Below are 27,868 nucleotides of genomic sequence, written 5' to 3'. Positions count from 1 at the left end.
ACATAACTTGCCCAAGATCACACAGCTCAAAAATGGAATATTCAAACCTAAGTAGTCTTATTCTAGAGTTCAAGTTCTTGTCTTATCAGCAGACTGGTATCACATCTGTGACTAAATGACTTTTGAAAATATCTCTTTTCTTATAAAACCTTTTTCAGCCCTTTTCCAGATGTGACACTTTACTTCACACCTCTTAGAATATTAACTATATGGTTATTAAAATGAACTCTGCCTAAGTGTTTTACTCCTCCCGGGTTGCTCAGTGGTAAAGAATCCACCTGCAATGCAGGAGATGAGGGTTCAATCCCTGGGTTGGAAAGATCCCCTAGAGAAGGAAATGGCAACCCACTCCAGTATTCTTACCTGGAAAATCCCATAGACAGAGAAGCCTGGCGGGCTACAGTCCCAGGGGTTGCAAAAAGGCTGGACACAATTTTAGCAACTAAATAACAACTGAATTATGTTACTTAAGAACATCTCCTATTGCCTGTAGCCTCTAGTTTATAGTCCCTAAACTGTCCACAATCAGTTAAGTCATTCTGTTCTTAGGCAGTTTTGCCTTGTCTATGACACAAAATAAATAAAAAACTATAAATATTATAGAACAAAGTCAGTTATAAAACTTTCTAATAATTAAAAGACAAGTATATTGAGGTGTGACAAATTATACATATAGCACATATAGTGCAATGAAACATAATGCTGATATGAAACTAATATCAAAATACATATTTAAAATTCATCAGTGGCTTCCTTCTCTCCTTAAAGTTCCCTAATAATATCAACAGCATTCAAAGTCATCTCATAGGAGCAGAGTTAAACTTTGGGGAATGAAGGTTACCCTCTACTACCACTAGATGGTACACCATGTGAGCAAATTAAGTGGGGAAGCAAATGTGCCCAAAACCAAAGTTCAGCTACAGATAAAGTGGAAATAATTGAAAACGGAAAAGAAAATTAACTGGTAAGCTTGCAGGTTATTGACACAAATCCATCCCCTCAAGGAATCACAACCCACTAGAAATAAAAAGTAGGGAAATGCTTCCTAGATTCAGAATCTAGAAGGAAGAGTTCAGAATGGAACATGATATAATGAGTAGGACCAAAAACAGAATTGAAAAACTGATGACAGGAGTTAGTAGTAGGAGAGGTGACATCCAGAATTCTAGAGCTGAGTCATTCAATAGAAATATGAGTCATATACACAATTTAAAAATTTCTAGAAGCCATATTAAGAAAGAAAATAGATAAAGCAGAGGAACAATGTACTGGGTAAATATAGCATATGTATATGTGTAAGTAAAATATATGAAAACAATGCGTATGAGATAGGAAGGAGGAATTGGGATATACTGTTAAGGTCCTTTCATTATACATGAAACAGCAAACTATTTGGAGGTGGATTAAAATTATTTTAAAATATATATTATTAATCTTAGAAAAACCAGTTTTAAAAAGTAATTTTAAAAGCATAAATGACAAGTCAATGGGAGATAAAATGAAAACATAAAGATGCTTGACTTAAATTAGGAAAGGAAAAAATGAAAACAAAGCACAAATGATGCAACAAATAGAAAATGACAAAATGGTCGGTTTTAATCCAACCATACCAATATTTAAATGAGAATGGTCTAATCACACAGCTAAAAGCCATACATCGTTAGATTTGATTAAAAAAAAAACAAGAAGATCCAATTATATGCTGTCTATAAGAAATCCACTTTAAGTATAAAGACTAACTTCAAAAGTAAAGAGATGAAGAAAGCTATATTATGCAAATAGCAGTCAATAGAAAACTAACATTTTTTGTATTTAAAGAAAGTGAAAGTGAAGTTGCTCAGTCCTGTCTGACTCTTTGCAACCCCACAGCCTGTAGCCTGCCAGGCTGCTCTGTCCATGGGATTTTCCAGGCAAGAATACTGGAGTAGGTAGCCATTTCCTTCTCCAGGGGATCTTCCTGACCCAGGAATCAAACGCAGGTCTCCTGCACTGTAGGCAGACTCTTTACCATCTGAGCCAGAACATTTTGAATTAATTTCAGACAGCAGACTTCAGAATAACGAAAATTATCAAGGATAAAAAGGGACTCTATTAATACATAATGATAAAAGGTCAATTCTCCAAGATATATCAACCCTACTGTGTATGCATCTACAACAGAGCATCACTTACATGAGGCAAAAACCTGACAGAACTGAGAAAAGAAATAGAAAAATCTACAATTAAAGTCAATTTCAATACCCCTTTATTAGTAGAACAAGTAAACAGAAACTCAGTAAGGATATAGGTGACCTGAATAGCACTACCAATTGTCCTAAATGACATATTTAGAACACGTTATTCATCAAAAGCAGAATACAGATTTTTCTCATATGGGTAGCACAGGAATGAAGCATGCCATACTAAAACTACTAGAGCTCTGAAAATTAAAGTGTTATTGGAATCACAGCCCCAAAAGGTGGGCCAAGACATTCCCACTTAAAAAAGATTTAAATAGGGTTCTGAATCACCTAACATAATAAACAAAATGTTCAGGAAACAACTGAAAACTGCTCTGGAAAATCACACCTTGAATGAGTTAAGACAACAGGTACCAACACTATGATAATTCAAATGTTGGAACAATTTCATAAGGATTTTAATCAACCATCATAAAAGTGTTTTCAATGAGCAATTAAAATACATCTAGCAAATAGAGAAAGAGAATCTTAACAAAGAAATAGAAGAGATTTTTAAAAAGAAATAAAAGGAAATTATAAAACTGAAAAAAAGCAGTAATTGAAATAAAACATCTCATTGAATGGGTTCAACAGTAGATTAAACAGGACAAAAGAAGGGTCAGTGAGCATAAAGACAGATTATAGAATTTACTCAATCTTATCAAAAGAAAGTAGACTATATATCTATAGTCTCAGAGAACTATGGGACCACAATAAAAAAAAACAAACACTGAACATTTGTGTCATCAAAGTTCTAGATCAGAGGAGAAAAAATACAGTGCTGAAAAATGTTCAAAGACACAATGGAGGGAGTTCCCTGGTTGTCAAATGGTTAGGACTTGGTGCTGCCATGGCCTGGGGTTCAATCCCTGGTTGGAGAACAAAGATCCTACAAGCTGTGTGCCAAGGCCAAAAAAATCAATCAATCAGTCTTGGTTTAAAAAAAAAAAGGATGAAAATTTCAAAGTCTGGTGAAAGACCTAAGTCTACAGATTCAAGAAACTGCTGCTACGTTGCTTCAGTCATGTCCGACTTTTTGCGATCCCACGGACCACAGCCCACCAGGCTCCTCTGTCAGTGGGATTCTCCAGGCAAGAATACTGAAGTGGGTTGCCATGCCCTCTTTCCAGGGGATGTTCCTGACCCAGGGATCAAACCCACATCTCTTACCAGTTCTTTACCACTAGTGCCACCTTCAAGAAGCTGAGCAAACCCAAAGATAATTAAGTCAAAGAAATACATAAGTGAACACATATCTTGAAAGCAGCTACAGAGAAAACTGCCTATACATGAACAAGATTTGAATAACTGTATTTCTCATCTCTTGGAGACCAAAAGGAAATGAAACAACATATTCCAGGTGCTGAAAGAAAAAAACTTGTCAACCCTGAATTCTATAGCCAGTGAAAATATTGTTCAGAAATGAAAGGAAAATCAAGATATTGTCAGACAAAGCAAAACAGCATTTGTAGACAGCAGACCTACCCCAAAGACTAAAGGAAGTTCTCCAAACAGAAGAAAGCTTGAAACTTCAGGAAGGAACAATTTAATGGGCAAAAATAGGGGTAAGTATCAGAATATTCTTATCCTTGTGAGTTTATAATATCTACAGGCAAAAATCTTGACAAATCCCACAGCTTACACAAAAATTTAAAACCAGATCATGAGGAATTCCCTGACAGTCCAATGGTTAGGACTTCATACTTTGACTGCTAAGGACTCAGATTTGATCCCTGGTCAGGGAACTAAGTTACTGCAAGCCATGTGGTATGGCCAATTTTTTTTTTTAAAAAAACTCATGGATTTAAATCTTACATAAAATTATAAAACTTCTAAAAGAAAACATAAGTCTGATTGAGCTATATGATAAGGATACGAGACTGGCAAGCAATGAACTATAAAGTAACACTGAACACTAATGCAGGATCAGCAAACTTTTCCTTTAAAATCCAGATAGCAAATATTTTAGGCTTACAAGTAGTCTTTGATATACTCTTTGCAGTGCAAAAGCAGCTAAATACAGCCAAAGGCAACATATAAACAAACTGGCAGATAGAGTAAACAAACATGGTTATGTCAATAAAATTATCTGCAGTAGCAGGCATCCAGCCCAGAGTTTGCCAAACCCTGCTCTAATTAGTAAATATATATTTCATCATGAATATGAGTTAGAAATTGTTAAATTACTTAATGTGTATTCTAAAATTGAGCAAATATGTAAATATATTGTGGATGAAAGCCAAGTTTCTCACAGTCTGAAAAAGCAGCACAAACATGGACTGAAAAGATACTTATGTGCACATATATGTACACATTCACACATATATTTCCAGCTATGTCCACCTGAGAAGCCTTAGAAGAAATGACACCTCAGTAGCAGTAAGAACATCTAGTGCCCAGATTTTGGTTTCTATTACTATGATTTTAGAGCTGGAGCTGAGAAAGTACAAGATTACTGGAACACCACACTGTGTATCTGTCTGTTAGTTGCTCAGTTGTGTCTGCTTCTTGGCGACCCCTCAAAAAGGACAGATCATATCAAAAGGACATAGAAGACAACTTGAAGAGGCTCTCACTAGTCAAAACTGGGGCAGGGAGCTCCCTGGCTGCCCGGTGGTTAGGGCCCCATGCTTCTACTGAAGGGGACACAGGTTTGATCCCTCTTCAGGGAACTAAGATCTGACATGACATGCTGCACAGCCAAAAAAAAAAAGATAATGACAACAAAACAAAAACCTGAGATAATTTGAGCATCAAAATAAAAAAAAAAATAGTGGATTATAACCCAGAGGATAAAAGAATCCACGAGTACATGATAACATAAATGAATAAGAATAAATAGCAAGGGAAAGGGAAAGCTCTTCCTCTCAGTAGAATGCCAGCTAACACATGTAGAAGGAATGATTGGGTTAGAAAAAGATCACTTGACAACCACTATCATAATTATTTCAGACATACATATCAATGGATTCTAAGAATAGGATACTTATATAGTTTCAAAGTATCTCTCCTTAAGTTCTTTATTAATTGCAAAGGAACTTTACAGGGGAGAAATCTAGAGGACAACACTATACCCAAATTATCAAAGTTAAACCTCTTGAAATCTGAGATGCACTAAGAACATACTACTTTTGTGTTATTCTTGACAACTCCAACTAACCATGAAGGCCACCCCAAATGAGGGACACTCTACTAAATAAATATTCCGTGCTCATGGAAAAAGAAAAGGCCATGAAAGACAAAGACTAAGCAACTGCTCTAGATTAAAGGAGACTCAAAGAGACATGACAAATGCAAAGTGTGATTCTGAATTAAATCCTGGACCAGAAGGAAAACCTTTTTTTTTTTCCTTATAAAAAACATTAGTGAGAGAATTGGCAAAATTTGAATTAGGTATGTATATTAGATAACAGTAGTCTCAATACTAACTTTCTAATTTAAAATAATTGTTATAATAGATAACTAATAAGAACCTACTGTATACACAGGGAATTCTAGTTAATATTCTATAATAACCTACATGGGAAAAGAATCTAAAAAGAAATAGGATATATGTATATGTTTAACTGATTCACTTTGCTGTACACTTGAAACTAACATAACATTGTAAATCAACTATATCCCAATAAAACTTTTAAAAATTTTTTAATAAAATAATTATAAGACAGTATCTTATGTTTTTAGGGTATACACTGAAGTATTTGGGGTAAAGTGGAGATTACAAAGACCCTAACTTATTCAGAAAATTTTATATATATATATATAGTATTATATATTATATAATATATATATCTGTATCCACTGTCATTCAAAAGATTGTTCATCTACAGGCAATATTATATAATACAACATACTAACTATATGGGCTCCCCTGGTGGCTCAGACGGTAAAGAATCCACCTGCAATGCGGGAGACCTGGGTTTGATCCCTGGGTTGGGAAGTTCCCCTGGAGAAGGAAACAACTACTCACTCCAGTATTCTGGCCTGGAGAATTCCATGGACAGAGAAGCCTGGTGGTCACAAAGAGTCAGACACGACTGAGCAACTTTCACTTCACGTCACTTCAATGTAGTATATAATATTATATAATTATTTAATATAATATATAATATTACAGAGAAAGGGGGAGAGAGGAAATGAGGATGATAAAATGAACAAAATAAAATATATGAGAAAATGGGTTGATAGTATTTGTACTATTTAAACTTTCTATTCAGAAATAATTTCAGATAGAGAAAAGCTAAAGCAAATTTAAAAACAGCTTACTGCTCTGTATTTTCTTGAACACTGCTAAGTGGTTTCTGGATGTTTTTACACTTTTCCTCCAAATCACAGTATCTCTCCTCCCAAAGATTCATTAACTGGTAAAGTTCCTGTAAGAAAGGTGTGGGGGAGGGAAAAGATTGAAATTATAACGGTTAAACTTTTGACTCCATGCTGATATAAAGTATTTTCCCATAGGTGGGAATGATGCACATTCCTGATAAGAGATCTTTAACTCCACCTCTGACAGAGGAAGGTAGTAGAAGTGATGTTAAAGGAATAATCATACTACAGGCACTTTTTTAAAAAGTAAATAATTAGCAAACTTTTAAATTAGCAGGCTATTTTAACTATATGTAACAAGTTACTTTCAGTGTACCTCAGAACTAACCAAATATACCAAAAAAGGAACCATTTTGACAGATATACATAGTTGCTTCTTATTGATAACACTACTAGAAGAAAACGTAACGCTGAAAATTTAACGGATCAAGCAATCCAAAAATATTATCAACTAATATAGCTGAAACATTTTATAGAACCTAGTTGGATCATTTTCATGTCAAAAGAGCTTATCATTTTCTCATATGTGGCATCTTGAAACACATCTTTGAATAACACACAGCTGACAATACACATTTAACACATTGATTTTGAATAAAATGTCAGTACTTCTGCTAATCTCAAAGTAGAGGGAAATGCAGGTATTAGATTTATCTACATGTAAATAGGTTTGTCAGTGCTAACCTCAAGTTCTAGAATATCTAAGAAACAGCTCAGTTAGTAAACCTACTTCTTTTAAGCCAGGGAAGTCAAGTCACTCATGCTAAAGTACTTCTCACATCATAGATGTTCCTCAGAATATATACCTAAAAAGATCTAGACAGGTTTAAGACAAACACTCTATGAAGAGGTATAAGAAATTGCTGCAATTTCAAGAATATGTTCTAGAAACATATAGAAAAGCTCCTCCAAAAATGGATTCCTTTCAGGCAGTATAATCACCACCACAGCTATAAGGGGATCTAAATACTGTCAGATGTTCCCAAGGACTCAGTTTCCTCATTAGAAAACTGAGCTAGTAATAGAACCTGTATCTCTACTGGTGGGAGGAATAAATACACAGTGAGTTGCTCAATAAATGTTAACTATTACTTGTACTAATTTCAATATTAACCTTTTGTGTGAAAAGTTTTATGCTTATCAATTAGGGAAACAACCTTATTTCAAAGTTGCTTTAATTTTTTTTTTCACTCCATCCAAGAGGGGTGTTTTGTTTTGGTTGGTTTGGTTTCTTTGGTCGCAGTGCGCATCTCGCGGGATCTTAGTTCCCTGGCCAGGGATTGAACCTGGGCCACAACAGTAAAAGCATGGCATCCTAAGCACTATACACCAAAGAATTCTCTCAAGAGGTTATTAAATGATTACACATGATAATGGATGATTCACAAGCTTCATTCCCATCTCAAACTTTACATGGCACCATAATTCAAGTTAGATATACTGCACAGGACGTGCCAACAATCATATTAGTAACCTAAAAACTCCATGACTTTGCTTGGGTGACCTTTTTAGCTGTGAATGCCAGGTCATAACACAGTAATGTTAGTTCAACTATACCAAGCTTTCTGAAGACAAGGGCTTCTCCACCCAAGCAGGCTGTAAATAAATCCAGAACCCAGCATCACCCTGAAGGAAATCTGACTTCACAAAGTTGGGGTAGTTTACCAAAATGGCTTCAGAGTAGACTGTTTTTAAAAAGACACATTTATTCAGTGTCATGATCAGACTATTACATTTAGCAATCAACAGAATAGGTGCAAAAAAATAAAATCTACATTAAAACCCTCTGTTGGAACGCTTTCCACTTTCCACAGAACAGAAACTAAAATTGTTACACAATTAGTCACAAATATAGTTCTCAAGTTTTTCTGCCCATACACATAAGTATTGTCTAAAAGGTGTCTTCTTTGAAGCAGCGAGGCTCTGCCACCACTGTTTTGGCTGAGCTCATAATCTATCGCAACCTATAGCTTTCCCTGTCACTTCTCCGGCTCTCCTCTCCTGCTAAGCTTTGTTTCCTTCTGCCACGACTACAGCTACTGCTGCTGCTGGAACCACTACAGTCACCTGGGTTATAATGCAGATACAAGTTCACTTTAAATGTTATAATCATTTTCTTCTAATTTAATCCCAATGGAGTATTTCTGCAGCTTCCTCTTTCTTCTTGATATGAAGAAAGGACTGTCTTGTCTCACTGTGCTCTGAATGTAGCAAATCATCAAATATTAACTGATCAAGAGAAGTACTCTTATTTCACATTAATTACTGTTATAAGCAAAAGTGCTGACAGTATTTTCAGGTTTCTAATTTAGTTATATAGCATTCAGTCTGTAACAGGGATCTAAAGATCATAAAGCTTTCTTTTTACACTCAAATTACCTATATACCTGTGATTGGATTTTCTTTGTTTTCCTCATGTCTTCAGTTAAGTTTTCACACAGCTTCTGTGATTCAGCCAAGGAAGAAACTGTATTTTCTTTTAGTTCATGTAGATTGTTACACAATGTACTAAGAAAGCCATCCATTTCCTTCTTCTGATCTTCTATCTTTGAAGAGAAAAACAAATTTTTTTTTTTTTTCTTCCGTTTTTTTCTTAAATTAAAAAAAATGTCCTAGGGGCTTCCCTGGTGGCTCAGTGGTAAAGAATCCACCTGCCAATGCAGGAAGACACAGATTCAATCCCTGATCCGGGAAGATTCCACAAGCTGGGGAGCAACTGAGCCTACAAGCCACAACTATTGAGCCTGTGCTCTAGAGCCCAAAGCGCAACTACTGACCAGCATGCTGCAACAGCTGAAGCCCACACGCCCTAGAGCCTGTGCTCCAAAGAGAAGGCAGCACAATGAGAAGTCCACACGCCACAACTAAACAGTAGCCGCTGCTCACCGCAACTAGAGAGAAAAGCCCTTGCAGTAACAAAGACACAGCACGGCCATAAAAATAAAATTATTTTTTTTTAATGTTCTAAGTTTATTTTTTATTTTTACTTTGTTGACTACATATAAAATAGAAAAGGTAGAAAACAGTATTGCAGAGAAAAGTCCCTTCCTTTCCCCTCCAGCCTCTAGAACCCCAGTCCCACTCCCACCTCTGAGAGGTGATTGTTACCATTTTTAAACACATCTAGAGGTATTTTGGGGCTTCCCAGGTGGCCCTAGTCATAAAGAACCCATCTGATAATACAGAAGATGTGGGTTCAATCCCTGGGTCAGGAAGATCCCCTGGAGGAGGGCATGGCAACCCACTCCAGTATTCTTGCCTGGAGAATCCCACTGACAGAGGAGCCTGGCAGGCTACAGTCCATAGGGTTGCCAAGAGTCAGACATGACTAAAGTGACTTAGCACGCACGCACGCAGAGGTATTTTATTATCCATATTTAGGCAGGTATGCATACATATATATGTATAACCACATATAAATACACACCATATGACAGACCACTATGTATGCTATGATGCTTGAAGATCATTTCCTCTTGTTTTTCTTAGCCATGATTCTGCTTATCACATCAATGGTCAGCATCCTAACCACAGCATCCTCTCTTCCTCCCTCCTCCAGATTCCTTCTCATAACCCATGGGTTCTGCATGTAAATACTTCTCAACTAACAAGTCCTGGGTCCCTTGAATTCATGTGGATTTCTTTCTTAACAATTTGAGATAATAAGAATATTCGTTACCTTATTAGCCACAATCGACAAAGTCTTGAAAATACTGTTCAGTTGACTATTGATTTCCAGTATAGATGCCACGGTGGGGGATAAAACTGTTCCCAGTGAACTGAGGAGGTCAGTCTTAAGTACAGTCTGGTTTTAAAAATAAATACACAACTCTTTAAAAAGGATATTTTCACTTCCATAAATCTGGCTAGTTAAATGATAATATCTTAAATACCCTGTTAACTAAACACGTGTATATTAAAATCCTAAGTGTCTGTTCTCTTTTTTATAGCCTACAGAGTCTATTACTAGAGTTTATATTCATCATAAATCACTTAATCCTGCATATAGGAATTAAGAAATGGTCACTTTATGTACAATAAATTCTTAATAGTCTACTGTAACATAAGTAAGAAGAATTCAGAAGAGGGGAAAATGACAGTCATCTGATAAAATTTTAGCAATGCAAACAAAGAAAGGAAAAAAAACACCTAGAATTATATTTCAAAGAAATAAATTTCAAACAACTTTAGGTTACTAAGTCAAAAGGGCTGAAACCAAATAGCCTTGAAAAGTAGGCTTTGGGTTGGAGGCATTTAAGTTTGAAGAATTGGTGACTTACATTCTATTGGATAAGAACTCATCATGGTTCTGGTTCTTGTTAAGGTATATAGAAAAGTTAGAAAGTATCATAGATTGGAAATTTTTATAAAAAGAAGAAAAAAATCCTGAACTTAGCTCCTATTACTAGGGCAAGGATGAAGAACTATAACAAAATAATTATTAATGCTTAAAAGTGTACTGGTTTTCTTTTGAAAGAAGAGCTATCATACTAATTTCAACTCATTCTGTGGGAACAGCAATCACCTCTTCAGACTCAAGCTTGCTTATGACTTGGTAGGAAGACATCAGTAAACAGACTACCATTTATTTAGTGAGTGAATCAATTTTCATACAGCAGAAGCTAACAGAACATTGTAAAACAATTATGCTCCAATTTTTAAAAAATTCCCAAAAGTAAGTACCAGTGAGCATCTTTTAACTGTCAAATTTGGGTGACTAAAGAAATCTACCTAATAATGTCATGCAAGCACTGAATTTAGGCAGAACGTTGGCTAACATGAGCAGTATTTACTTGGAAAATGTTCAACAAATATTGTTAAACTCAAAAAGGGAGGCAGAGAGCCTATACAGAGGGAAAAACCAAAGTAAGTTATATGGCCAAGAACTTCCTAGACAAATGATACAATTACAAAATAAAGGCTATAAGGAAATCAAGTGTGGAGAAGGTAAACAATATTGTGTAATTAGATGACTAGCTTCTACAGAATTATGGAAAAAAGCCTCACAGTTACAGGCCAGAAGGACTTGATTACATATATTGGACCCCACAAATTGTTATATATGTGCCCCAAATTCTATAAGTCATTTTTCTTACACGTTTTTCTGTATTTCTGTAGTTTTTAAATTAACTACTTAATATACCCTTCAGGTTGGGTCGGTGTAACATTAGCATGACTATTCTAGGACCCTTAAGAAAAGGATAACCAACCAGTTTCTGAGCCAGCTAACAAGTCATAGGTCCCTTGAATTCATGTGGAGCTAAACCTACAATTCTTTCTAGTTATTAAAAGGCATACGAACTCCTACACTCTATGTTACAGAATAGAAGTGAAAAAAGTTTCAAAGGTTAAATATATGCTATTGGAAATTAATCTTTCTGGGAGAAAAAAACAGTGAAGGGACCTGCCTTTAAAAATATAAACCTACTCAATTAAAGTAATCTGTTTACCACTGTGTCTAGTAAAGTTTAAGGTGAAAGAAGAGCAGTTAACATTTTTTTGGAGACTTATCAAATGTAATAAAAGATTTACTAACAATCAATTCCTGCAGTACAGTTTTACTTTCTGCTGCTAACGATTCTTCTTTCAATATCATATTAGACATCTGAGAAACAAGTGTAGACACATTTTCTGGAATCAATGTGAGAGATCCAAGTGCTGTTGTAGTAATAGTGTCTAATGCAGAGACACTGGAAGTCAGCAGGTTACCTACACCAAAAGGAAAAAAATGTCAACTTGGACATATAATCTTGGCAAAATTTATATCCCTGTTGTGGAAATTTGTAACAAATAACCTTAAAAAAATTGACTCACTACATAAGCATGGAATTATTTTAAATATAAATTATGTTCTACAGTATTCAGGAAGCACTTGGCACATCTGTAAGTGCATCAGACCCAAAACTGTAAGTAAGAGTCAGAATAACCTAAAAATTAATCTCTAACTAAAAGTAATACACAGCATTACTGTAGATAAAAAAGGTTAAAGAAGAGAAACTAGAAATCAATAAATAAATTTTTTAGTGGTTAGCTTAGAGTGACTAGACTCTAAGTGACTTTTTATATTTTTCATGTCTGCATCTTCCAAATTTTCTATAGTGAAAATAATACTTTACTATCAGTTTTGAAATTAGTCTCACTAAACACGGTAAGACTGGAATAAGAAATGCTTGAATAAAGATGGTACTGATGAAATTATTTGCAGGGCAGCCAAGGAGTCACAGATGTAGAGAACAGACTTATGGCATGGGCGGGGGGAGGAAGTAGAGGGTGAGATGAATGGAGAGTAACATGGAAACATATTATCACATGTAAAAACAGATGCCAATGGGAATTTGCTATATGACTCAGGGAACTCAAACAGGGGCTCTGCAACAACCTAGAGGGGTGGAATGGGGAGGGAGATGGGAGGGAGTTTCAAGAGGAAGGGGACATATGTTATACCCATGGCTCATTCATGTTGATGTTTGGCAGAAACCAACAAAATTCTGTAAAGCAACTATCCTTCATTAAAAAAAGAGAGAAATGTTTGTACTTACCAAACAAGGTCTTGTGAACTTCTAGCATGGCCTTTTGTTTTGTGCTGCCATCCTTAATTAATTCTTCCATATTATTAAACAGACTATTCAAATTTTTGCCAAAAACATCTTGAGCTTCTGCGTTATGCTGATCAACTGCCTTCTTACGATCCAGTTTAGAATGGAGACCAAATACATCTTTTGTAGTTTCTTCAACTGTGTTAAGCAACTATATATGATTTTTAAAAATAAGTGTTGATAAGATGGATATGACAAAAGAAATCTAATGAAAATATCTGTGCTTCATTAAAGACTTCTAAAAAGAACCAGTAAATTTTATATATAGTTTTAGAAGAAATTCTTAAGTTCATGCCAATGTTTATTTCTCCTCTGCTAGCCATCTAGACAAGGAAAACTGAGTTTGCCAATCAATTTTAATAATTATGCTCCCTCACAAATTTTTCCCCAATATGTGTTACTAAGGCAGGAGACCCTGGTTCAATTCCTGGGTCAGGAAGATCTGCTGGAGAAGGGATAAGTTACCCACTCCAGTATTAGTGGGCTTCCCTTGTGGCTCAGTTGGTAAAGAATCTGCCTCCCATGCAGGAGACCTGAGTTCGATCCCTGGGTTGGGAAGATCCCCTGGAGAAGGAAAAGGCTACCCACTCCAGTATTTCGGCCTGGAGAATTCCATGGACTATACAGTCCATGGGGTAGCAAAGAGTCGGACACGATCTAGTGACTTTGACTTTCATGTGTTACTAATTTCCAAAGGATACACCTAATAAAAAGTAAGTACTTTCAACATCGTCCATCATTAGAAGATACTAAATTCTTGATGACTAATTAGTCTCAACCATGACCACAGGTAAAGCAGTACAACACTATTATTCTAAACATCCACAAAGTATATTAAAATCAGGTTTTATTTTCAAAACTAAGAATAGACTTTTCTTAAATAAGCATATCCAGTGAAGAAAATCTAGATGAAATAGTAAAATAATGTTTCTTAAATGGACAGAAGTATCATTTGGAGTGAATAAATAGAATTTCACAATTTCTTAGCTTATGCTAAGAAAGTTACTTCTACCCATTCTTTAACTTCTTTAACGCGACTAAAAATAAAAACAAAAGACAAACCCTGCTGGCAGCATCATGAAGTCTCTCCTCAGTACTTTCCAAAGCCGAGGTGATATATTCTTCTTCAACAAGCTGTAATTTAGTTTCCTGCAAATGTCTTTGAGTGGTTTCAAGTTCCTGTGTCTTACTTTGCAAGTCAGATTTGCACTGGTTAAGTTCATTTTTACTATCCATAAACAATTCTGTAACCTACATATAACACATGAAACATTTTTGTTTTAGAATTTAAAAATGCCGAACTGGTCATTGACACACCTGGCTAGCTCATAATACTAAAAGAACCAAACAAACAATTTCCACATAAAAGTTGTAACAAGGTACCAGGTAGGTTAGAACATTTCATATGGTAACTGGTTTCTTCCTATAACTACTACTACTACTGGTGGCCCAGTAGTTAGGACTCTGCATGTCCAGTGCTGTGGGCACAGGTTTGATCCCTGGTCAGGGAATTAAGATTCCACAAATCATGGGGCACAGCCAACCAAATAAAAACAAGTAACAGGTCTAATGAAATGGTGTTAAGTCTTCAGATTCCTTTCAACACTGCCAGTGTGAGGGTGGCACTGAAGGGTCAGGTCTTTCAACCTTAGCTATTTAACATCTGGTTTCTCCCAACATCTGCCTTTTGTCATCTGATAAACATGTTGATGAAAATGTCTCAGAATTTACTATACAGCTTTAATATTAAATTATACAATTCAGCTAATTTCTTAAAATGCTGCATTAGTATGTGTCAAATAGAATAACTTCTTCAAAAAAGATTCACTTCTTCATTATCATTAATGATAATTTTAAAAAAAACTGTGACAACTTAATTTTAGTTTAGAGGTCAGCAAGAAAAAAAAACTTAAAAAACATCAGGTCCCTCACATTCTGAAACTGCCTTTTAACATTTGCTTTTTACATGACAGTCAACACAGTTTTGAATGCTTACCCTATTTAGCTCTTCCTCAATAGCAGCAATTTTTTCAGCCAGTTCTACAATTTGTTCCTCTTGAACAGTTAGTTTTCCACTCATAGCTCTAAAATAAAATTTAAAAGGATTTTAACAGTGAATAATGTTTCCTAATGCCTATAAAATTTACTCTAACACAACTGAGGCAGTTATATATCATCTCTACTATTTATCACTATCATGATAGTGATGCCTAAGTATCAATAAGCAATAGATACAAAGTGCAAAAAACAAGTGTATTCTTTGTCTTAGGTTTATAAACAGAGTGTTTTTCTTGTTTTCTCCATTTTGAAACTGAGAATCCCTACAGATTACAGGGGAAAAAAACATGTATGCATATAAAATTTGAGAAGCTACAAAGGTGGCAGAGGACTATAACCCACATAAAGCAGAGGTAGGGGATACAACTAGGTGTCTATAATCAGGAATATGAAGAATAATAAACAGGAAGAATCCTGAAGAGGCTTGTGGTATGAAAGCATCAGGTGTCACAGGAGGAAGGGTAAGATAAGGGGCTAAAACCTGGAAAACTGAAGTATGTATACAGAGCAATTAAACCTCCTGCCCCTAGCACACAGACCCTAATACACACCCCAACACACATACTACTATCACACCACCACAAAAGTCCTCATGAGATAAAAGATTCTTCTCTAGAGCACAGCTTCTCAGCTTTAGCACTACTAACATTTTGCACCAGATAATTCCGGTCTGCTTTAATGAGTCTCTCTGATTTCTTGAGATTAGCAAGTGTCAGAAGTGAGTGCTGTCATTTACATTCTTCTAGTTCCTTCATAACTACCAACCATTTTCTATTCCACATTGTGCTTAAATGACAAAGAATTTTAAGAATGTAGATTTCCTCAAACTATTTGCTAGAGATATTGATTAAAGGAAAAGATAAAGTTGAGGTGGTATAAGAAGAGAGTTCATCCTAACAGTCTTTTGATAACTGTATCAGTTTTTAATTGTAAATAGCTCTTCAAAGTAGATGAGATATTTGAAATGCGTTCCTATATTAAATGTATAAGAGGGATGTAACATTGTTATTAAATGAATGATACAGTTTAGGTAAATAATTTTTAATTGAAGTATAAGTGACTTACAATATTACATTAGTTTTGCGTGTACAACATAGTGATTTGATACTCTTATACATTACAAAATGATCACCACAGTAAGTCTAGTTATCAACTGTCACCACACAAAGATAGTACAATACTACTGACTATACTTCCTATGCTGTACATTCTTAGAAATTAATTTCCATAACCAAGGGCTTACCTAAAATTTTCTTCAGAAATGTACACTCCATTTTTTTCACGAGCTGCAGCAAGATCCCGTTTCAGACGCTCTATCTCTTCTGTATATTCCTATGCAAGAAGAATGTTGTGTCAGTTTAGCACTTCACTTTTTTTTCATTCAGTTTGGGGAAGATTTATAATAAATAAAACAAAGTTAGCCCTCTTATCTTTTTTAAAGCATAAAAATCTGTGATTAAAAAGTCACAACCTTACTTTTCATTCAATATTAATATGGTTAGAATAAAATCAATAGCTTTCATTCATTATAAAAATACAGGTTTCTGAAGAAAAAAACAACCCCCCGGAAGCCAGGTTGGTCTCCAAATCTCAGCGCACACGAAAAAGAACCAGGGTTTCTTAGGGAAGTGTCTGACTCCAGGATTGGGGCAAGAAACATTCAAGATGAACATGGAACATCTTGTAAAACAAAGTAGGAAGGAAGCAAAGGAAGCTTAGGCCAACGAAAAAGACTCAAGAACCCACTGAAAATGTACCCAATGGCCAGAGAAGGAACAATTTGAACATCAGTGAGGTTACTAACTACAATTGTTAGCACAAATATTTTAAATCCATGAGTCAAGAAAGCTGGGAAACCAACCCATTGTTCTCAAAACTGTCAAAGGAAATGAATCAAGCATTTGTCCTGTCTTTCCTATAAGAACTACAGCCTTGGGGAGCTGAGGGAATGTTCCTCTTTACAGAGTTAGTCCAGCAGTCAACTAAAGAAGAAAAATTCGAAAATTATTATTTTGCAACCCTTAAAGAACTAGTGGATCAGGTCATTTGAATATAATCAACCGTGAACTTCCAGATGTTCAAGCTGGTTTTAGAAAAGGCAGAGCAACCAGAGATCAAATTGCCAACATCCACTGGATCATCGAAAAAGCAAGAGAGTTCCAGAAAAACATCTATTTCTGCTTTACTGACTATGCCAAAAGCCTTTGACTGTGTGGATAACAATAAACTGGAAAATTCTGAAAGAGATGGGAATACCAGACCACCTGACCTGCCTCTTGAGAAACCTGTATGCAGGTCAGGAAGCAACAGTTAGAACTGGACATGGAACAACAGACTGGTTCCAAATAGGAAAAGGAGTACGTCAAGGCTGTACATTGTCTCTCTGCTTATTTAACTTATATGCAGAGTACATCATGAGAAACGCTGGGCTGGAGGAAGCACAAGCTGGAATCAAGATTGCTGGGAGAAAAATCAATAACCTCAGATATGCAGATGACACCACCCTCATGGCAGAAAGTGAAGAAGAACTAAAAAGCCTCTTGATGAAAGTGAAAGAGAGAGTGAAAAAGTTGGCTTAAAGCTCAACATTCAGAAAACTAAGATCATGGCATCCAGTCCCATCACTTCATGGCAAATAGATGGGGAAACAGTGGAAACAGTGACAGACTTTATTTTTCTGGGCTCCAAAATCACTGCGGATGGTGATTGCAGCCATGAAATTAAAAGACGCTTACTCCTTGGAAGGAAAGTTATGACCAACCTAGACAGCATATTAAAAAGCAGAGACATTACTTTGCCAACAAAGGTCCATCTAGTCAAGGCTATGGTTTTTCCATTAGTCATGTATGGATATGAGAGTTGGACTATAAAGAAAGCTGAGTGCCAAAGAATTGATGCTTTTGAACTGTGGTGTTGGAGAAGACTCTTGAGAGTCCCTTGGACTGTAAGGAGATCCAACCAGTCCATCCTAAAGGAGATCAGGCCTGGATGTTCATTGGAGGGACTGATGGTTGAAGCTGAAACTCCAATTCTTGGGCCACTGATGCGGAGAGCTGATTCATTTGAAAAGACCCTGATGATGGGAAAGATTGAGGGCAGGAGGAGAAGGGACAACAGAGGATAAGATGGTTGGATGGCATCACCTACACAATGGACATGGGTTTGGGTAGACTCTGGAGTTGGTGATGGACAGGAGGCCTGGAGTGCTGCAGTTCATGGGGTTGCATAGAGTCGGACACGACTGAGCGACTGAACTGAACTGAATCCCTTACCAAAAAAAGGGAAAGAATCAGATAGTATGTGCTTCTAAGTGGGAGAATATACCACCACTTATGAAGTATTTTGGCCAAAAATATATAAATAAGATAAAACCTGACTCTATCAAGCCTCAGAATCCAACTACTAATTTACGGCAAACCTTATTTGGATCCTAAAAGTAAATATTGAAACAACTGGAATTTTAAACAAGGACTGAATATTTTATCATAATAAATTATTGCTAAATATTTTTAGATCTAATAATAGCAATAGAGTTCAAAAATTCAAGTGTCTAAAATAAAATGAATGCTTATAAAAGAGCATGGCCTTTAAAAATTAATGAATATAAAAATCACTGTAGTTTTTCTCAAATCCTGACAATTTTGACACCTTTTATCAAGAGAGGTTTGCTCATATAAGCTTCCTTTTAAACAGTCTGATTCCAAGAGTTATTATAAAGCTACAGTAATTAAAACTGTGGTATTAGTGAGGGACAGATATAAATCAATGCAACAGAATAGAAAGCCCAGCCATTTTGGAAAACAACTTGGCAGTTCCTTAAAAAAAAATAAAAGTAACATTCAATTACCATACAACACAACAATTATACTCTTTGGCAATTATCTTAGAAAAATGAATATTTACATGTACACAAATTACTATAAACAAATATGATCAAAGCAGTTTTATTTTCAATTGTGAAAAACTGAAATCAGCCCATATGTCTTTCACAGGTGAAGCTGACAACAAACTGTGTGGTACGTACACGTGCCGTGCTGTGCTGTGCTTAGTCGCTCAGCTGCATCTGACTCTTTGCTACCCCATGGACTGCAGCTCACCAGGCTCCTCTGTCCTTGGGGATTCTCCAGGCAAGAACACTGGAGTAGGTTGCCATTCCCTCCTACAGGGCATCTTCCCAACGTAGGTATCAAACCCAGGTCTCCCGCATTTCAGGTGAATTCTTTAGTCTGAGACACCAGGGAAGCCCAAGAATACTGGAGTAGGTAGCCTATCCCTTCTCCAGGGAGTGTTCCTGACCCTGGAATTGCCCTGGGGTCTCTTGCATTACAGGCAGGTGGTATATACATACCATGGAATATTCCTCAGCATTAAACAGTAAAAATCTATTGATATGCACCACTCAGGTTAACCTCCAGGGAATTATGCTGAGTGATAAAAGCAATCCCCAAAGTTTATATACCGTATGATTCCATTCAATAACACTCTTAAAATGACAAAGGTTTAGAAATAGAGGACAGATCATTGGATAGCAAAGATTAGGGATGGGAGGTCAGAGTGGGAAGGAAGTGATTATAAAAGGGCAAGGAGGAATCCTTGCTGTGATGGGACTGTTCAGTATCTTGACTGTGGTAGTGGCTCCATGAACCTACACATGACAAAACTGCACAGAACTAACTAAACACACACACATGAGTATCAGGAAAATTGAGGAATAAGACCAATGAATTGCTATTAACAGTGTCCCTACAGTGATTTTACTATATAGTTTAATGTACAAAAGATCTCTCTGTATTACTTCTTTCAATTGCATGTGAATCTATAGTTGTCTCAATAGAAACAACAAAAAAAACTCTACCAATAAAAGGAAAAGACAAGTCAGACTGGGAGGCAATATTTACAAATTATTTCATAAAGGATCCTATCTAGAAAATAAGAACAACCCTTTACAACTTTATAAAAAGACACCCCAATTAAAAACTGGCAAAGGATTTAAATAGACATTTCACAAATGAAGATATACATGTGGATAATAAGCATGTGAAAAGATGCTGAATATCACTATTTATTAAGGAAATGCTAATTAAAACTGCACTGAAGTACCATTATATGCTTAAATTTTACTGACTGGATAAAGCTTGTAAGATCATCTATTAGTATTAGAAAAAGTATTTTAACATACAGGGTATTTAGTTCAAACCATTAAATGAAAAGCCTTATCAAAGGCAATTTAATAAATTTTTAAAAACAATGATCTATTTCAGTTCCTCATTTTCACATTTGCCAAACAAATTTATATTATTCCACAAAAATTCACAATTACCTTAATCAGAGCTTTCTTGGTGAGTTTCTGGTTAACCTCGGGCTTATTGAGTATGTTCTTTGCTCTATGAGCATATTCCAATGTACTCAGAGTTTCCTGTGATGAAAAGAAAAGGCCAATTACTGAAGATATGAGAATAATGTAGTTCTGTTACCTAAAATGTACTATACAATAACATAATAATTTTTGGTTATATCTAATATAAACATTTACCCACTAATACTACTATAACCAACCTTTAAAAACGAGGAATGCCCTTAAAGCATTATAGTCCAATTAAGTAAATAAATAAGACAGAGGACTGTTTAAAACATCCTTATTTTTTACTCTTCAAGTTTCAGAGTCTTTAACTTTAATTTAATCTAATAATTTTTTGCTTTAGTCTTAAGCTCTATTAAAAAAAAAAACTCAATGAATTTCATCAACTGATGAATAAACAAAATGTCCTATATCCGTATCATTCACCCACAAAAAGAAACGAGTTCTGATACCTGCTGCAACGTGGATGAACATTGAAAACATTATGGTAAGTGAAAGAAGCCAGTCACAAAAGAACACTTATTGTGTGATTCCATTTATATAAAATATTCAGAATAGGCAAAGGTATAAATTAAAGAAAGTAGATTAATAGTGACCCAGGGCTGGAAATGGAAACTGATGGGGAGTGACTGCTAATAGGTTACAGAGTTTCTTTCTAAAATCATAAAAATGTTTAGATTTTGGTGACAGTTGCATAGCTCGATGAATATAGTAAAACCACCTAATTTTATACTTTCAGTGGATGAATTTTATGGTATATAAATCATTTCTCGACAAAAATAGTTTTTAAAATGAAAGAGGAGTTAAGAGACTTTATAAAAGCTTTTCTAATTCCATTTAAAGATAATCCAATAAAATTAAAGTAGACTTTAAAATCTTTGTTGTTTCTCTTGGTTTTCCCACCTGTACCCCCACATCCAGCCTCATCTTTAGTGATCTCTAAGCAGCCTCTAAAGCACTAATATTCACTTAACCCACTTCTAAGGCCTCAATTAAACCATCCACTGCTAATGATCACAGCAACTACCTTTGAAGACTGGAAAAATACAACTAAGTAACTAGTTTTATTTTTTTTTTAAGTAACTAGTTTTTTAAGATTGAAAACTACCAGGAAGGAGAAAGACAATTTTTCAGTGGTGTTCTCCTCTGTGTGTCCACCACATACAATGTCCAGATTATTTTTACTGTAGTATAGAATGAATGAAGTCAATTAGTGAACTCTAAAAATATTATACATGATAGTTATGGAATTCTCTGGCAGTCTAGTGTTTAGGACTCCAAATTTTCACTGCTGAGGGCCCAGGTTCAATCCCTTGTTGAAAACTAAGATCCCACAAGCCACGCAGCACACCCAAAAAAAGTGATAGTTAAGACCTTACCTCCAGATTGAGAGATGCAGGAGAAACTGTTGCAATGATAGATGTTCTTGTACGTCCCCCAAGAGAGTCCTGGAGGATTCTAGTCAGTTTAGATTCTCGATAAGGGACATGAGGTGTTCTTTCTACAAGAGCAGTAATAACCCTTCCCAGAGTCAACAGGGACTGATTGATATTTCCAGCTTCCCGAGCTCTCTTGTCAACTGCTCCAGAACGGCCAATGTTCTCACTGCCTGCAAGATCAACCTTGAATTTTAAAAATAAAAATAAGTCCTCAGTCTATGGATTTGGAATAGAAGACTTTCATTCTCATATTGTACAAAAAGATATTAAATAGCCAGTAAAATAATTTTCTATAAATAACAACCCACTACAAAACCAATAACCCAGTGACTACAAAAGTACTGTCTCTAAATACACAATTTTCAAACTTCTCTATGAGATGATAAATAAGAAACAGTGGAATAGAACTATCATTTGACCCAGCAATCCCACTTCTGGGTATGTATGCAAAGAAAATGAAATCGCAAAAAAAAAAAAAAGAAAATGAAATCACTCTCTCAAAGAAATATCTGCACTCCCACGTTGACTGCACTGTTAATGATAAACAAGGTATGGAAACAGCTTAAGTACCCACTGATGAATGAATAAAGATGTGACATGATGTGCATGCACATGCATACACACACACTCGAATATTATTCAGCCATGAGAAAGAATATCCTGCTACACTATACATTTTAAATACATAATTTTATTTGTCAATTATACCTCAATAAAACTACAAAAAAAAAACCTGAAAGAATGAACAGTGGCATTACAGTTGATGCTTACCAAGTTCAACTTTCCAATTTTAACAAGCTCCTCTCCATCAATTGTAGTTTCTTTCATATGTATTGTAACAGAGAAAACTGAGTGGGATCGACTAGAAAACAAGACCAAGTTGCCCAATCATAATAATGCAAAACATTGTTTTCTTTCTGTAACATAATGAAAACTGCAAAGAAAGATCTAAATCTACCAAGGTAGAGAAAGATAGTATGAGACAGGATATCAGTAAGATTTTGGAAGACAGTGGATAGATAGAATGATGCTAGGTTTTGGCTTTCTTGCTCCTGCTGCCTGCACAGAAGAACCCAATGATAAGCTAGCTGAAAACAGCTTAGATGACTTAGAATCCTCAGGCACCTCCGAAAGCTGGATGTGGAACAGTGTTTGAACAGCTGCCTAGTGTGTCAGAAGAGATGGCCTGCAATCCATCTATTTATAAGAACCACCTGAAATACATCATTACCTTAAACTCAAACAGCATCAGGCAAGCCACCAGATCACTCTCCCTCAGTGTCAACTGTCCTAAAAGTACATTGCTCTGCCTTGAGAAGGTCACCAGAGACAGGTAGGTCCTTCCTCTAAACAGCACAAATAGTAAATTGCAGAGTTCACTGAAACACCACAAGTAATAACTGCTAGACTGAAAGGTTTTCCAAAGTCCTTCTTATGCTTTATACTGACACTCAACTTTTATCTTCGTGATACAAAAAAAACAATACAGACAACCAAAGACAGCATTCCATTCTGTATCAGTATCTGATAAAGAATATTCTGTTTGTTAATGTCATTGATGGTTGGAATATGGTAATTTCTAATTTTCTCATTTGTACTTTTCATGTGACTTGGAAAATTTTATAAGTATCATTTTTACAAAATAATTTAAGTTATTTTAAATAACAGAAAAGGGGAGGAACACAGGGAAAAATATAAACTATAGATTTGAATTATAAAATGTATCTCATGTTTTCCTACCATTATTTGCCCATTCCTAATTTAAGATAACAGAATTAATGCTATTAAGCGTAAAAGTAAACTCTGATTTTGGAAAACTGAATCACATTTCTTTTATCACACACATTGATAAGAAGATATCTTCAGTCCAGTCTTCAGTGAAAATTAGGAAATTTTAAATTATTTAAATTTACAGAACAATGGGAATTTTATATTTCCGAGAAGAGTATTTAGAGAAAGAAATTTTCTTAAATTCATTCCTCTGAAGTCTAAATCAAGTTAAGTTACAAAGCAAACATTTAATTCAAATGGAAACTTCATTCTATGATTTGCTTATAACTCCATTTTTAATGGAAAGCTATTATAGGAAATTTAATTTAAATTATAAAATCACCCCTAATTCCATGATACTGATTACTTTCATGTTATGCTATTTTTCTTCTTTCTTTAAACACACACATATTTATATAGAGCTACAATTATAATTGCTATAGCATATTGTAGAAATGTCCAACTATAAGAGAGCAAGACCTCAAAGTCATTTTGCAGTTCAGGGAAAATGATATTCAGGTAAGTTTAACTACGTGAAGTAACATATTTAGTTAACTGTAGAACTGAAACTAAGCACAAATATCTAACTCCTAATCTACAGCTCTTTCAATTACATTCTGGTATTTCCTTCAAAGATAAGCAAAAAAGAAAGTCACCTCTGATTTAGTAAAGTACATTTACAGAATCTGGGATTCATGTTATAAAGGATACTATCAAATATGCGTCTTTCTCCCCTTGAAAGCCTGTATTAGTGATCATGTGTATTCTATTAGTGATCATGTGTCTTCCTACATTAAAATGAAGCCATTTGTGAAGAAAAGTCATGTTGTACAACTTAAATATATAAAAATTTTGTCATTTATACCTCAATTAAGCTGGGGGGAAAAAAAACAGGCCATTTGGTTTTCTTCTAATCTTTACTCAAATAAGGGATTTTCAAACTGTATTCTAAGTATCTTTAGGGGCTCCAGAAAAGTACTCAGGGGAAATCTCCTGAAGGCTGAGGAGGTAAGACCCTGAGTATCCCACTGCCAAATCAACTACCCCAGCCACATTTTAATCAGGGCTCCCATGTATAATTTCATTTGGGAAAAGAAATCTTCTACTTAAAAACCTTAATAATCCTGCTCAAGTTCAACTTGTCTTTGTCCTCCTTTCAACATTCTCCCAATATTGGTGCTCTCCTTATAAACCTCAAGCCAACTACTAGGGCAAGCAATCCAGCACACAATCTAGATGTGTGACTCACATACTTTGACACGCCCCAATTTGATCTCCCAAGTTTGGATATTCTTCTTGAAAACAAAATGGAGCGGTGGGGGAAACAAGGGCTTTCTTACCTAGAGTAGGCGTTCATCAAAGTTGCTGCGGTTGTCCTTTTTGCTGCCCCCTTCTCCAAAATCTGATAGACTTCATCCTTGTTGTGTACTGTAATTTCTTCTAAACCTTTGATTATCACTCCCCTCTGACCAAATATCAGAAAAGCATCCATTAAATTGGTTAAAAAGAAAAATATATATATATTTCTCAAAATATCACACATTAACATTTGGAGACATTTCATTGTCAAAGACTCAAGTTACCTTGTTACGGGGATCATCAAACATCTGCAGTCTTTCAGAAACATCAGAAGACGGATTAAGGAGATCAAAGAGCTCTTCATTATAGATTTCCAATAGCGACACTTTCACTGAAAATTCAGTACCATTATCACTAAGTTTCTCAAAAATTTGATGAAGAGTACGTGGAATTATACCAGCCAAAGGATCCTGAAATGATAATATTAATAAAGACTTAAAGAATACCATTTACTGCAATAGTTAAAACACATATATAACAAGGGCCTCTTTTATAGTATATTTAAACCTAAATATGTCAAAACAGGTTAAAAAAAAATTAAAAAACCTAATGTTAGAGAAGCCAAATCATTTACAAGCCATTTACAACAATCTGTTCAACAGCAATTATTCTTCCTTACACCTTCCACAAATCTGTCACTCCAGTCAGCTACTTCATGCCTGAGCATTATACAGAAACCAACTGAATCAAGTTCCTTATAAAGCCAAGTTCAATAATCCTCTCGAACGTTTCTCATGAGAACATAGTACCATTCTTTTAATCAGAAAAGTGGCTCATCTAACAGTATATTCCCTAATTCTGACATAAAACAAAGTTGTTTCTCAAATGTCTAAATATCCTTAATAAAAATTATGACTCTAAATTTTGTGCTTTAAGCCTATTCCATATTTTCTATGATTACAATTCCATAACACTATTACCCATGCATAAAGTAAGTTAATGCCCCAACCACTAGAAGAAAGGATCTACCTAAATGTTGGTAATTTGGAAAATATTAGTCATTAAACTCATTTAGTTTTGGACACATTTCTTTGTGAAATGTACTATATGCTTCCTATAATCTTCAGCAATACAGTGATCTTAATTTCACACTCAAAGTCATCATTAATAAAGTACCATATTGCTCCCATGGTTGTGCTAACTTTATAAGACTCACTCCCTCACTGCAGAGCCTTCCTCTTCAAGTCCTACTCACATTCCACTTTCCCACAATGGTCTGCTCCAACTTTCTGTCCCAAAGGGACCCTTCTCTCATCACATAACTATACCATATGTATTGCTCCTCTCTCTCCTAGTAAGACTTTATGTTTCTTAAACAGAAGCCATTACATATACTTTAATATCATTACACTAGTAGTTTTTCCTAAATTCATGTTTGACGTGGTACTCTGATCTATTTCAGACAGAGGCGTCCAACCAAGTTTTATTCAGCTGCACTTGAGCCACTTTAGAGACAGAAGTCTGATATAAACAATAAATACCTCCTCCCAAGTATACTCTTCATTAGGGGACCTTTCACCTTCCATTGTAAAGGTTTTTCCAGTGCCGGTTTGGCCATACCTGTCAAAATTAACAGAAGTGTTAAACGAAAAAACTGATTACATGCATCTAAAACTTTTCATCAATTTGAAAAGTGTTTCACTCACGCAAAAATAGTACAATTATAGCCCATAATAACTTCATCCAGAATTGGACAAACAACACTTCGGTAAACGTCAATTTGTTTAGTATTTGCTCCAAAAACCTAGCCAAAAAACAAAAAAGGCATCTCTTAAAAACAAAAACACACTTCAAAATTACCTTAATAATTGTTTCTAACATATTAACTTGTCCAGCCCACTAGAAACCATTTGACAACTCAAAGGATAGACTGAAATTTCTAACTACACCAGAACCTACAGAAAATATACATACTAGGATAATTTTACATTGGTGGATAAGAAGAAGTAGCAGCACTTTAGGAAGTAAGTACCATGTCAAAAGTGTATGTTTTCCTTGAGCTTTTGTCCGCCAGTCCTCCAGTTCGAACACTAACTTCCTTCCGCACATGATCACATTCTACTACCGAATGGGCGTTAGCCTTCCGCTCTGCCAAATTAAATGGTCTGTAAGATGAAACACACAAGGTTATTCAAGAACTCTTTTTTTTTAACTTTTTATTTTGTATTGGGATATATATAACCAATTAAAACTGTTGTTATAGTTTCAGGTGAACAGCTAAGGGACTCAGCCATACATATAAATGTATCCATTCTCCACCAAACTCCTCTCCTATCCAGGCTGCCACTTAACATTAAGCAGAGTTCCATGTTCTTGTGGTTATCCATTTTAAACATAGCAGAGTATCCATGTCAATCCCCAACTCCCTAACTATCCCTTCTCCCCAGCAACCGTAAGTTCGTTCTCTAAGTCTGTGAGTCTGTTTCGTAAGTCAGTCCACTTAAGAATTAAGAACTCTTAGTTATCAGGTTACTGATGACATTTTTGTTAATATCTCAGACAAGAACAATGGGAAGTGTTAACCACACTGTTGGTGACAGAGATTAAATGACACTGCTAAAGCAAACAGCAGAATTTTAAGGGTTTCAATTGCTAGAAATAAAATTAGTTTAAAAAGTTTTGAAAGATATGTACAATTCTGACAGTTTCTTGGAGCAGATGCTAAAAGAATTAATTTGCAAAAAAGGTGAAACTTATTTTTCAGAATCCTATTTCCACTTTTCCTAGAATCCGGCCAAGTTA

At 35.4% G+C, this 27,868-nt stretch overlaps 1 protein-coding gene across 1 annotated transcript in view; it reads right to left on the bottom strand.

The window, feature by feature from the left end:
- Positions 1-27,868, bottom strand: part of KIF11 (kinesin family member 11) — a 40,893-nt gene that overhangs the window by 8,799 nt on the left and 4,226 nt on the right. Inside the window, exons 2-17 of the mRNA XM_061162189.1 lie at positions 27,099-27,231; positions 26,773-26,870; positions 26,608-26,686; positions 25,351-25,536; positions 25,108-25,232; positions 22,769-22,859; positions 21,938-22,180; positions 20,520-20,615; positions 16,443-16,531; positions 15,138-15,225; positions 14,204-14,392; positions 13,085-13,292; positions 12,082-12,254; positions 10,225-10,350; positions 8,933-9,091; positions 6,486-6,592 (exon numbers count right to left, since the gene is read on the bottom strand). Of these exons, the coding sequence (XP_061018172.1) occupies positions 6,486-6,592; positions 8,933-9,091; positions 10,225-10,350; positions 12,082-12,254; positions 13,085-13,292; positions 14,204-14,392; positions 15,138-15,225; positions 16,443-16,531; positions 20,520-20,615; positions 21,938-22,180; positions 22,769-22,859; positions 25,108-25,232; positions 25,351-25,536; positions 26,608-26,686; positions 26,773-26,870; positions 27,099-27,231 (2,190 nt within the window). The remainder of the gene's footprint in view (positions 1-6,485; positions 6,593-8,932; positions 9,092-10,224; positions 10,351-12,081; positions 12,255-13,084; positions 13,293-14,203; positions 14,393-15,137; positions 15,226-16,442; positions 16,532-20,519; positions 20,616-21,937; positions 22,181-22,768; positions 22,860-25,107; positions 25,233-25,350; positions 25,537-26,607; positions 26,687-26,772; positions 26,871-27,098; positions 27,232-27,868) is intronic.

This window comes from Dama dama, chromosome 15 (genome assembly GCF_033118175.1).
Source record: "Dama dama isolate Ldn47 chromosome 15, ASM3311817v1, whole genome shotgun sequence".
NCBI classification, from domain to species: domain Eukaryota; kingdom Metazoa; phylum Chordata; class Mammalia; order Artiodactyla; family Cervidae; genus Dama; species Dama dama.
The sequence above is the reverse complement of the archived record's forward strand: the minus strand, read 5'-3'. Positions and strand labels throughout refer to the sequence as shown.